This window comes from Vanacampus margaritifer, chromosome 7 (genome assembly GCF_051991255.1).
Source record: "Vanacampus margaritifer isolate UIUO_Vmar chromosome 7, RoL_Vmar_1.0, whole genome shotgun sequence".
NCBI lineage: Eukaryota > Metazoa > Chordata > Actinopteri > Syngnathiformes > Syngnathidae > Vanacampus > Vanacampus margaritifer.
In genome coordinates, this window is record NC_135438.1 from 12,005,364 (window position 1) to 12,019,209 (window position 13,846).

At 39.9% G+C, this 13,846-nt stretch overlaps 1 protein-coding gene across 5 annotated transcripts in view; it reads right to left on the minus strand.

The window, feature by feature from the left end:
- The window catches only part of pax5 (paired box 5), a 55,390-nt gene that overhangs the window by 4,724 nt on the left and 36,820 nt on the right, over positions 1–13,846 (minus strand). For all 5 annotated transcript variants that reach the window (XM_077571745.1, XM_077571743.1, XM_077571744.1 and 2 more), the window contains 2 exons: positions 10,644–10,776; positions 1,616–1,717 (listed from right to left, as the gene is read on the minus strand). In XM_077571745.1, coding sequence (XP_077427871.1) covers positions 1,616–1,717; positions 10,644–10,776 — 235 coding nt within the window. The remainder of the gene's footprint in view (positions 1–1,615; positions 1,718–10,643; positions 10,777–13,846) is intronic.

Here is a 13,846-nt window from a genome sequence, read left to right on the forward strand (position 1 = left end):
TTGCCGATGATCTCCATCTCAGCTCGGATTTCACCGAGGAGGATGTTTGTATAATTCGACTTTGTCAGAAAGTTATCCTCCCCGCATTACCCACAAGTACAAGTGTTTGTCTGCAACTGTCAGGTGGGGTCGGGATGCGGTCTCCATGGCATCCCCGGGTGCGAACATCCTCCCCTTGTCATCACCGTGGTGACGGCAACATGTCAGGTTGTTTAGGAGACAAGGGTGTGGGAGTCAGGCAAGGGGGATAGGAGGGGGGGTGATGAGGCTCGCGGGTCTCCCTGGTGTAGCGCGGTGTCAAGGTCGCACACGCACTCTGTCAAAAACAAACGCGCACGCGCACACAAACAGCGCACAAGTGAAGACGCTCCCAAATATGCTGTCAAACCTGAGGACAGGATGGGGCGAGCGCATGGGGACAGGGCGACAGGGTTAGCCATCTTGAGACGTGCTGTTGCAACACGTCCACTGAGACTGTACGTGTGTGTGTGTGTGTCACAAACAAAATGATTGGGACTACACCAAAACAAACACTTGTAAACATTATTTTTCAGTATTTTGGTTTCAAGCGCTGCTCCTCTGTTAAGCCTCCCCCCCCCCCACCACTCCAGTGAAAATTTGTGAGCACCAGCAGCGCAAAGGAGCAACGAGAGCAAGCACAGGATTGAAACACAAAAGCGGCGAAGAAGGCAGAGTGGAAGGGAATGAATGAATTAGTCGTGGGTCACTGGTGATTCTCATTAAAAACAAATTACTAATGTTGAGGAGGGACAGCTGTGCTACTGTGGCTGCTTTCTAATGATACACACACACACACACACACGCGTGTGCCACCCCACTGGGAGCACTGTCAGCCGTAGCATTGGCAAACAAACAAAAAAAAAAAAAAAAGAGGAAACGGCAACGCTATAGATGAATATCCCGAAAACACTCGCACCCACACGGATCCATCTTCTGAGGTCACAGTAAATTATGTACAGAAGAGTAAATTTTACGCTAAACAGAGTCTATTTGGTCCCACTCTAAATAGAGTAAAATTTGAGTAAATTTCACTCAAAGTGTTTTTTGAGTGTTTATGACAAAAACCTAGTAAAGTTTTTTCACTCAGAATTCCTAAAAGTAAATTTTAGAAGGCCGTTTTTGGAGTACATTTTACTAGGTTATTTAAAAAAAAAAAAAAAAAGTTACACAAGAGTTGCGGAACAAACTCACGACCTTCAACTTCAACCACTCACCTGAGGTATGCCACGCCTACTGTTTGCTAATATCCAAACGGGGACCAAAAACATCATTTTTGGCTTTGGAACTACAAACATTCCAGCTGACACCAGCGATATACTAACACACAGTAGGAGCAGCATGGATCAAGGAGTAGATTGGATCTCTCAACCTTGAAGTTGTGGATTTGTTCCTCAAACCTGGAGTGGATTTATTTATTTATTTTAATACACCAGTAAAATTTAGTCAAACTCTCTCCTTGCAAAAAGTACTTAGGATTTCTGAGTGAAAATCTTACTCAGAATATTTTACTCTTCCAGGTCTAAATTTTACTCTGTTTAGAGTAAAAATTACTGTACAAAATCTACTGCGATGAAAAGTCACGAGTTGCGAGTACCTGGTACCATGCCAGTGAGGGAGGGGGTGGAGTAGCTGCCCTGTCCCGTGGGAGGAACATGAGGAGGGTAGCCTGGCAGGGTGGTGCTGGCGAGGTCTCGACCTGCAATGAAGCACACATAGATTTCCATCAATATTTGATTGGAAGATCAACAGTTAGAAAAGCGTCCAATTTTGCATGTATATAGGGATGGCGTGGCACTTCGAGTAAAGAGAAGTAGACTTCACTTCACTTGTTCCGTCACAGTTTTACTTAACAGCTTGAGGTATTCTCAAGAAGCAGTCTTGAATGTCTTACTCACTTTATTTTGGGTACCGTGCCGCCCGTATTTCGACTTGTATTCCACGAGACACTACGTTCTTCTTTGTATTCCTGACATAGTGTCCCTAGTGTTTAGACTGAAACACAACATAACTTAAATGCCTTGTGTTGCAGGCAGAGATGGTGAAGGAATATTTTGATTACTATATTAAGTGTAATCTTTGCGTGTCCAAATAATTGTATTCAGGATCTGATGAAGAAGTTTTCTTGCAAGAATTTATTTAGAGGCCTCTAAAGACACAGTCAGGACATCACATCAGAATGCAACGTGATGATCCCAAGTGTGTGACAATTTACAGAACATCGACTCATTTATACAAAAAAGATAAAAGGTTCCTCCTCCCGGCTCTTGATTGAACAAAGGGCAGACATGTCATCTCCTAGATTGAACAAAGGTGTAAGGTTGATGGTAAACAGACATCTTTATACAGTTCCCCTTCTTGATTGGGGGAACAGAAGTAATCAAAATCTGACCCCAGACCTTCAGTCCCTAAATGACAAGAGACTCTGACAACATCATGCACATTGCCCCTCCAACAGCATTTGAGGGTACAAAGATCAAATAAAGTTCACAAAATCACCATCCCACTGTATTCTTTTAAACACTCATGATTATATCACATCTATATGTCTATAAGTAAATTCAAAAACAGTAAAACATCAAATTGAAAATATTAAATGTCTTCAATGGGAAAAGTACTGAAATTCTCTACTTGAGTAAAAGTACAATTATTTGTCTAAAAAAACAACTTTGATAAAAGTAAAAGTACTCCCTCAAATAACTACTCAAGTAAAAGTTTAAAAAAAGTACAGGCTCTGAAATGTACTGGACGAGTAAAAGTAAAAAGTATTTTCACTGGATGTGTCCTCCTATTCTAGCTAATTGCACGTCATGTCATAGCTTGACGTAGAGCAAATTAAGCCTCGTTTCCACCGACAGTATCTACTCTGCTTTACTTGGCTCTATTCCAAAAAGCAATGCGTCTCCACTGCCATGGCCACCACCCGAGAGCCCCTCCTCACCTTGCCAGTAATGTCATGCTAAAGCGACCGCAGCTAACGTGCACTGCACACAGGCAAAAACAATGGAGAGCGCAAACAATGGTTTGTGCCTGTTCATTTCAGCCAGAAGACATCGAATTAATATTGCAGCAACCAGAAGACTGCATTCAATAATGTTAAAAAGGTTTGCGCTTCCTTAAAAATCCAAGTGTGAATCTGTTTGGAAGCCATGGTTGTCCTCCCTTCGTCGTGAATGGCAGCTGTTTTCCCGGGGTGGTGGTTTGCGCAGCTGCACAGTGATGACGACATGTCTCGAACCAATAATGGGCCTCCAAAATAATTCCGTCACGATTTGGAACTGGGCTACTTTTTTTTAGAACTGCAAAGGAACAGGTACCAGAAAAAGCGAGTAAAGTAGAGTAGAGTAGATACCGACAGTGGAAACGAGGCTTTGCAGGCTGGGATGAAGGGCACCCTGTGTAACGCTTCATATGATTGGCCACGAGCCACGAGACATTGACGGCTGCTTTTATTCCAGGTAAAGTATTCTAATCGTTTTCATGCATATATAAACAAAAGTAACGACCTTGTTTTGAAAATGTATCGAGTTAAAAGAACAGATACTCATGCTAAACTGTAACGGATAAAAGTAAAAAGTAATCTAAAAAATAGATACTCAGGAAAGTACAAAGTATTGAAAAAAACTACTCAAGTACAGTGACGAAGTAGTTGTACGTCGTTACTTCCCATCTCTGGTTGAAGGTTACATTAAAGCGAAATATGAGGCAAAACTGACAAAAAAAAAACATGCAGATGGATATTAACATTTCAATAATGACAAGTTGTTTTTCTAAAAAGTTATATTTGAGTGAAATGTGCCACGTTCGAGAATAGTTTGTGCTTTTGAACAATAAAAAACTTTTCCAGCAATATTACAAGATGTAATTGCATTGTACATATAGTATCGGTACTTAATATTGCCAAAGTAAAGCCCTTTTCGCACTGCCTTTAGCGGGGCGCAGCGTGCTGTCGTCAACCCCATTCATTGTGTATATGGTGAGGGGCGGGGACCACAGAAAGGCGCGATCGTCGTTTTTCTCTGCTGTTTATGTCCTCTTTCTTAAAATGAGCAAAGTCAGGACTTCCTTCTGCAACAAGGAAAGGTACATCTTGTCGAGGCACTTCCAAATATCGGCATGCTGGCAACTGGTAAGTTTGCATTGGTGTGACTCTTTCACACAGAACAAGTGCAGAGTGAAAAGGGATTAAGTGCTTGTACTGGCTCTCGGTCTGAGAGGTGACCCATCTATTTAGTCATGGTCACATGCACACTTAAAGTTGATCAGCAAACAGATACATTTTTGTAAGCCTTCCAGCTCCAATTAATAGTAAGGTACAAACAAATGCGCATGCACGCACATACACATACTCACCCACATACAAAAAAAAAAATATATATATATATATATATATATGTGTGTATATGTATATATATGTATATATATTTAAAAATAATAATAATAATAATAAAAAAACATTTATTAAATTTTTTTAATTTATTTGTTTTTTTTAAAAAAAGGAGAGCAATGATGATGTCAAATCGAATGAACAATACTGAGCTCTCCTGGAGAGAAAAAAAAAATAAAGTACAAACTAATTAATGTAATTAACATATTAGGGGTTGCCTTTTAGTTTAGATTTTGGTCAGTGCTTGTGTCCAGCTACCACAAACTTAGCATCTTGATATAAGATTTGTGTTAGTACCGCATATCTGCATCTCCTGATTCTTCTTCTGTTTCACCCCCCCCCCCCCCATTTGCTGGCATTTATCAATGTACAGACTGAACCCATTCTTCCCATTAATACAGCCAAATCCCCCACCCCATCTGACTGTCAGTAGCTGGATAGGATATCTAACCGCAATAGACTACATGACAGTGTGTCGGCCCGCATCATTTCTCTATGTTTGCATGGTGCATCATATGTGTGAATGTATGTGTGCGTGGAGAGCGAGTCCTCCATTCGTCATCATCATCATCATCATACGCAAACGCACCTACACATGCATCAACAGCCTCCTGCACACGCATTTATCATCATCATAAACAGCTCGTATGCTAACACCATCAATCCCATTCACTTCCCCGACACTTAACCACAAGTAGCTGGCAAGAAGAGGATGAGGAGGGAGGAGAAGGGAAGGTTTGGAAAAGGTGGTTGGTTATGGTTATTACATTATGTAGTTCACATTGCCAATATAGAAGTGTCAATAAAAATACTTTTTCATATTTGATGGACCAATAATATTTCTTAACTAGAAAAATTCCCGCGGAAATTTTGAATGGGACTGCTGACTCTTGTAAATGAGCTGAACAGTTTAAAATTCAAACGACTGGAATCGGTCAAGAAATGTGGAAGTTAACCATAATCAACATCAACTAAAAGTATCTCACTGTACCTGAAAATGTACTTTAAAAAATGTAAATGAGCTGAACAGTTTAAAATTCAAACGACTGGAATCGGTCAAGAAATGTGGAAGTTAACCATGATCAACATCAACTAAAGTATCTCACTGTCCCTTTAAGAACGCACACACATTTGACTTGGAGACGTCACGCACCCACATATAATATTTCTAAATAAGAATGTTAAATGTAATAATGAAAAACAATAAGGCAGGTCAATTTTCCTTTTTTGTTTCTTTAACTACAAATGTAAACTCTGCTGTAATAGAGGATATTTGTTTCATCAAAATCCATTACAGCATCTCACATAGTGCCTTTACAAAAATCCAAAACTCACAGGATTTAGACAAGATAAGCATCAACAATGTCCACTAGAGATTTTTCATACCCATTTGTTTGTTATTAAGCAAAGACTAATGCAAAAATAATAATAATTAAATAAGTACAGTTGTATGTAATTTCACAGTTCATAATGCATGACTATTAATAAGAAAATTCAAGCATATTCAGGAGGGGAACAATTAAGTGTTGATCCAAATTAGGAATGTTGAACCTTGGCAGCAGCCTACACTCTAATGAGTGCAATTCTGGTTTCACATGGACATTGTTCCAGCCATTATATAACCAGGTCTTAACAAAAACAGAATAATGAGTGTTGAGGTAGAACTTTGAAATTGAGTTGAGAATTAATGAAGCTGACAAAAGAGGAAAGAAATGAAATAAGGGCCAAATGTGCAATTCTTTCAATCGGACATTGTGTAGATCCAAGCTTGGATATGAATCGCCTCCTGATCCTGATCCTGATCCTGCTCCTCTGTCCCTCTCCGCCTCATCTTTGCTGTCTTAGTGTAGTAAAGTTTTTCTCAGTGTTTGACGCGACAGCGAGGCATTAGCGCAGGCGGGCTGCTCATCCGCTCGGGGTCAGTGCACAGGGCAAGAGGAGGGGGGGGGAGGGAGGAGAGAGGTTGAAAGAGAGCAGAGATGGACTCTCTGCAGCCCAACTTAAAGGGGGCAGACAGGGCCAGATCCTCGGAGGTGTGCGTCTACGTGTGTTTGTGTATGCGTGCGTATGTGCCAGCGCTGCTTGATGTTTCTGTTGTCCACTGCTTTGCCGTAGAGGTCAGCACAATGTGAATAAGTCCACTCTCAGCTCATATACTGAATTTACAACACGTGCTTACACGAACGATTGAGACACACACCACAGTATTAGTAACATGCACTATTTCAGTGGTTCTCAACCTTGTTGGAGGTACTGAACCCCACCAGTTTACAAAGAGCATTCACCAAACCCTTCTTATTTAAAAACAAAAAGTGATTTTTTTTTTTTTTCAAATTCAACAATGGTTTACTGGTGAACAAAATGAATAGGGGGAGTAGCTGTTTTTTTCAAATCTGCTCTCTTCACCTGGAATTCAGAAAGTATTGTGTTCTTGAATTCCCCATCTCCATGCATCTTAAGGAAGTGTTCCTTTAGTTTTGATAGATAGCTAGTTGTGCTGGACTTCTACAATTTCTCAACTTGGTATTGCAAATCATGCAGTTATGACGCTGACTCCAATCACTCAACAAGACTATATTTAAGGAGCACTTGAAAACAACCACCGCTGTTTTCTTAAGATTTAACACAAAGGCAGCAAATACAATGAAAACAGGCCCCAGAATTGAACCCTGTGGAACACCATACGTTATACAGTACATGAGAATTCTTATTGCACATGAACATTTAGCCACTTTCTTTTCTGCTCAACATAGTATGAAGGGATTACAATAATAAAGAAATCACACAACGTACCATCACCACAGCCGCAAAGTCACACTCTAAAAACTGTTTTTTGGTTATTCAATTTACCCAAAAAGTTGGGTTGTATTCATTTAATTTGACCCAACTTTTTGGGTTAAATAAGTCAAAAACCTTTTGTGTTAAATAACTAAAAAATATTTTGGGGGTTTTAATTTAATTGGGTTATTCAATTAACCCAAAAAGTTGGGTTTAATTAATAAACCACAAAGCAACTCAAATTTTGACCTAACTTGTTGGGTTATATAACTCAAAAGGTTTTTGTGTTAAATAACTTAAAAAAAAAAAAAAAAAAAAAAAAAAAAAAAAAGGTCGGTTCATTTTTAACAATTATTCAATTATTCAACAAACCCAAAGAGTTGGGTCAAATGAATAACCCACAAAACAACCCCAAAAATGGGGTTGCTTTGTGAGTTAATAATTCAATTCCTCTAAACTTTTTGGGTTAAATAACTGAAAAAGTCGGGTCGGTCCGGTCTTGACCCAATTTAGGTTATTTTTGACCTAATTGTTTTTAGAGTGCAACTACTGAGCACACCAAATTCCCTGCAGCACAGATAGGCCAAGCAATAGAGTGTGATCACCTGCAGCCAATGATGGCCAAGCAGGTCATATCATCATCACGCATCATTTGAGTCAGGTGTGCGTCTTGACCTCCGCCAAACTGCTGAGACTGACTCACCAAACCCCTGGGGTTCAATGAAGCCAGGTTAAGAAGCACTGGCATATGGAGGACCAAAACTGCCAAAATGAAAAATAAATGACTAAAAGTGAAAATAAAAACGGATATAACAAAATACAATTTGAAAATTAAATCCAAAATAATAAATATAAATGGAAATAAAAACAATAACAAAATATATATACATAAATAAATACATTTGTATTTAATTTTTGAATTATATTTTTTATATCCGTTTTTATTTTCACTTTTAGTCATTTATTTATTTATTTGTTTTTCATTTTGGCAGTTTTGGTCCATACTGCCAGGATGAAATGTTATTCAAACGAGGGGGGCGGTCCACCACAAATTGCGACTTGAGTTGCTCGTTAACAAGTCGAGCTGATGGTGGACCAGATAGTCGTCCATTGCTGGAGCTCTCCGTGCAAGAGACTTCCTTGTTCGACCCGCTCACTCGACCATTGAAAGTCAGTTTGCAACGGCGGAGTCTAACCCAAGACATGCTTAGGACCGCCCCCTCATTTGAATAACATTTCATCCTGGCAGTATGGACCAAAACTGCCAAAATAAAAAAAAATGACTAAATAAATAAGCAACTAAAAGTGAAAATAAAAAGGAATATAAAAATTATATATAGATATATATAATTTTTAAATCCGTTATTTATTTTCACTTTTAGTCATTTAATTATTTATTTATTCTTTATTTCTTTTGAATTTTTGGCAGTTTTGGTCCTCCTTACTGGCATAGTTAGAGGAGTGTTAGTGAAAGAACTCCGGAGCTTCTGACACCATCAACCTTTGGGATGAACTTTGAGTGATAGACGCAAGTGCCAATCGGGACAAACCGAATCCCAGTTGAGATTTGAGAAGACATCAAAGAGATTCCAAATAAAATGAGTCGCAACACTTTCAGGGTGTATCAACATCGCAGTCGCACCCCTTTAGAGGGCGCTCTATTCTGATGGAAAAGACAGTCAGTGAATGTAATGTATAATATTCCAAACACGTTTGTGTGTGTGAATATGAATGTGTGCATGCATAAGCAGAAATGGAAATGTCTTTTTCTAACGCCGCCTCTGCTCGGGCAGGTACTACAGTATTCCTCTGTGGTTTTGGACGGCCAAAAAGAGGCAATTCCCAGATATCCCAAATTCCCAGCTCTATGATTCCCCTCATTACCGATGGGAGCACTGAAGCCTTGTCCGAGTGCTCCCTGGTCTACTCTTAATTAACAACTGCCTCTTCCAGCGTCCCTAAATGGAGACAAGCTTTTATCCCGCTTCGCTATCCGTCCATCTTTCTTGCCATCCTTTCCTTCAGGCATGTCTCTCTGGAGATCGAAAGCACCGAGCTCTTTATAGACATTAAAACACTTTCAAAGTGTGAAAAGCCCACGGCGCAGCTCAAGTAGACTTTATAAGGATTACAGTATTTGGCGTATGAATGACTTTATTTCTTCATCTAATACGTGGATTAAATGCGTGCACTGGGGGTTTAAGCATGATTGAAAAACATTGCGAGGAAAGGTTTTTGCGCATATATACAGATTTAATAGTGTTTGCACAACTAAATTGTCATCTTGTCACACTAACATATGGAACACATATACACACGTGCATATGGAGGTGGACTATCTCTTAAATGGATTAGAGAGACGGAGGCTATTAGAATCAAGTCAGTGCCATATTTACATTACATCAGTTGTGTTACCTCCCCAATAGTAACAACCGTAACCCGTCGTAAACCAATGAATAATTAAATGCACATGTATCCAATTTTCCACTACAACACTACATTCATGCAAATATCTTGGTAATCTAGCGTATCTATTTTTTTAGACTAGGTCTGAAAAAGATATTGGATTATCGTAAGGTTTAATGGCCATTGTGAAAATGACATACACTGCACTGCAATGCAGGGGTTCCATAGCAATTGATTATTAACATCAACAACGGGTAAGATATTAACATTAAACCATAAGGCACAAAATGTGCTTGTTTGACAATCCACAAAAAGTCGTTACAGAAATTTACCCTGGCAACTGGCACACATTTTGGGCCTCAGGACTAAAATTAGGAAATGCTGGTCTGAGTATTTATAAAATAATCAACACAATTTTTTTTTTTATTAAAGTGACATGCAGTGATACCTAGCGCCATCTGTGGTCAAAGAATAACAGTACGAACACGCAGGAGCTTGCATACTACGGTGGCTCAGAGAGAACACATTTCACAAGCCTAATACCAATTCTTATTTTGCGTGAGCAAACGGGGATTTTGGCGAGCGATGGTGACTTGGCAGCCGCTGTGAAGCCCGGCGCACAACGCCGAAAGACGAGCTAGCCAGAATTAGCTGGAGCAGCTAACAAGAGCGACTAGCGGAAGTAGCCCGAATTACGGGAGTTTGTGACGACCACCTGTAGGCCCCAGCTGTGGACACATTGAGTCCAACACTCAATGTTCACTCAATAACTACATTCTCGAAGTTGTCCTTTGGGCATCCGTAGAAGGAAGATGGCGGCAAAAAATGGCAGCTTCCTACAGCCATGTAATATAATTAGCGATTACTACGATTAGATTAAAAAAATGTTTATGTGATATAACAAGTTTTTTTTTTGCATACTATTGACATAAACAGTTGTTTTTAAAATTAATTAATTATTAGTACACCACTAAATGGCGATAGGGATCACTGAATGTCCCTTTAAATTTCTTTTTAGATGACAACAGTAAATAGATTGTGCTGTCTTCCTTACCTGGAACTAATGAATAGGACTGTGGGCCGGCCACGCTGGCTCCTAGTTCCGCCCCGGTGCCGGGATTGGCCAAACTGTTCTTCATCTCGTCCAGTCCACCGGCGAGCGAGGCCATGGAGGAGTAATCCGACGTCTGGGCAGAAACAGGAAATGGTGGAGGAAGCTTAAGACATCATGACATTATCTGATAACTAGACACGCATTAGCGCAGCATTTTGACCCGGCTGTATGTTACTGCTGCTTCCTTCTTCAGGACTCAGGTTTATGTTCAAACACACGCACGCACACACATGACCAGCAGAGAGTCTATTGATCTGTTTACAAAGACAAGGATTTACTCGACAACCAAGTCCAACAATTTATAACCACAGGATCAACTTGCTGTTTTTCTTCATCCATCTCTATTGCTCTCTCTGTTACACACACATAAACAGTACAGAAGTACACAGTACACACATACTGTATACCACAGCTAACACAAAGCTTCTGGTCTTACAAGACAACATCACGAATAAGAACTGTGATCATCTCAGGACACGTTCACTCATCCAATGCCCTATACATACACACACGTTGCACAAGACAAACCTTTAAGAAGAGTTTAGACAAATGTCTACACTTAAATGATACTTTGATACTGCTTAGCTTGCCAAAAGCTAATCAAAATGTTTGAAGACATTTCTACAGGTCTGTCGCCAAAAACAGCGATAGATCGCGACCTTTAGATCATCTAGCTTCATAGACGCCAACCGATTGTCATAATCAACTGCTTATGAAGTCATAGCTGCCACTGACAGACACACTGATAGACTATGGTAGCGTTCCCCTTAACTTGACCTGTGCTTGACCCCATAGAACCAATTTTCTTTTTCAAGCGTGATATTGATTCATAAAACCATGAATCGATTAGTTTTGATAACTCATTTTCCCCATAAATTTACAAGAAAATATACATTTATAGGCCGATTTTTTTTAATCTTACTGTTTTCTTGAAATTTGCTGTTCACATGAATTTAAAAGTTTTTTTTTTACATTTATGAAAGACCTGACTTATTGCACTTTATGACAGCAGACTTTTCTTAATTGATATTTAAAATGATTGAATTAGAATTATGAAAACATTTTCATCTCGTCCATGCTGGTGTCAATGGTTGTGTAACACAAGCGATTTTAACGTGTTTCTTTTGTTAATAAATAAATAATTTAACCAGGTACTGCCTCCACAAAATTTAATTTGGAATTAAATGTTTGTGGAGTTTTTTTTTTCTTTAATTATGTCCTTGGTCTTTAAGAAGAATTGATGTTCCATAATTAATCAATATCGGATTGAACATCAGCCTAAAAAAAAATCAATATAAGACAAGCCCAAATAATTATGACTGTAATTTCTTGTATTGTATGTGAATGTGTCTATGAAGAAACTTTTGCAATCTGTTTCCGACTTAGTGGAGAGCCGTGTGCGTGTTTGCAGATTGTTTACACTAACGACAGCGATCAGAATTTCCTTTCGATGATGAGGTGAGCGTTTTGCAGTGACCCTTTTAATACCCGGGAATTTGTTTGAGCGTGCAAAAGTGTAAGTGTGAGCGTGTGTTTGTGCTCACTGACCTCTTAAACACCCCTGCGCTCGTCAGCACACAACACAACCACTGGACTGTGACCTGCCAAATAAGAGCTTACCCCGTACACACATTCACGCACACACCTGCCCAGGCTTTCTCTCTCTCTTAAGACTTGACGCACATTTTAAGCTTCCTCTCTTAATGACTCCGATCTCACCTCCCCCCTCCCCGGCATTCACACATCGCACCTGTATTTTTCCTCGTTCCAGCAACCACCCCGAGTAAACCCACCCCTACCCACTTCATTTCTTGGCTGCCGTCAGTCTTATTATAATAGTGTCTAATGAGTCCATGTATCCATGTCGGTGGGGGGGCCGGGCAGAGGCAGCAGTGGAGAAGAAGGGGACTGCTGTGGTAATTGGCCATGATGAAGTTTGGCCAGTGGAGTGACAGGCCCGCTAAGGAAGATGGATCATTCTCATTCGCCCCCGTAAATGTTGTCAATTCTGCCGCTCATACGGCACCATCAGCCCTCATCAAAGAGGAGGGACGCAGCTGCGGGGCCACGCAGGGATTTGGGCGTTGAGGGTGTGTGTGTGTGGGGGGGGGGGGGGTAGGTTGCACTGTGTGGGACGGTGGGTTGACACAAATGGAGGCAATGGTGGATGTGACATCAGTGATATCAGTTTCAGACTGGAAATGCCTTTCAGCACCTTGGAGAGATCTCATTTTTCCGCTGTTATGGAATACACTCGCTGTAAGGTACATCCTGAAAACTAAAAAAAAAAGTTGTTTTTTTGTGTGTGTGTGTAAGTAATTTAAAGTCACACATTTAGTGGGGGCGAGGTTCAATGCCATAGTGAAGTGTAAGACTTTTTTTTTTTTGCCTTACAAGAATAAAGTGTAATTGCACATCCACTACAGTAGGTGGCAGTGGCCTTCAAATTTATTTATGTATGTTTTTGTTTTGTTTTTCAGGCAAATTGATGCACTTCAAATCTTTTTTTCTGCGAGGGACTAAAAAACATGTAATTAACTGATTCTTTGTTGTAAGTTGATGAAGATTTCTTTCTTTTGTTTTCTTTAATGTTAATAAGGATACAATTTAAGAGATGTACTTGTGCACAGTAAATTCTGTACAGTAAATTTGACTCTATTTAGAGTAAATTTTATTCTATTTGGAGTGGGACCAAATAGACTCGGTTTTAGAGAAATATTTACAGTTGGAAGAGAGTAAAATAAAGAATTGGGGAAAAAATGTCACTCAAGGGTTGAGGAATGTTCTAGGCTCAAAATTAAAATATAACTAAAATATCAATATTCAGAAGTGAATGAAGATTGTGTGGTGCCAAACGCTGATGACAGTCTAATGAAAGAGAATTCATCACAGCACTGTGACATCTTTGGTTAGTTGCCATTTTGGTAGCGAGGTAATGCTTTGGTCCACACCAGATATCACATCAATAAGTGATGAGCCTTAACCGACTTGCCGGCACAGACTCACACACGCACCTTGCCATGTTGCGGTCGTGCATTTGCATAATGGCATTTCCCCTTTTTCCCATTCGCCAAATTGCCCCCTATTTCTCCATGTCTGTCTTTGTCGCTCCCCCTCTCCACATTTTTGTGTTCTCCTGATGG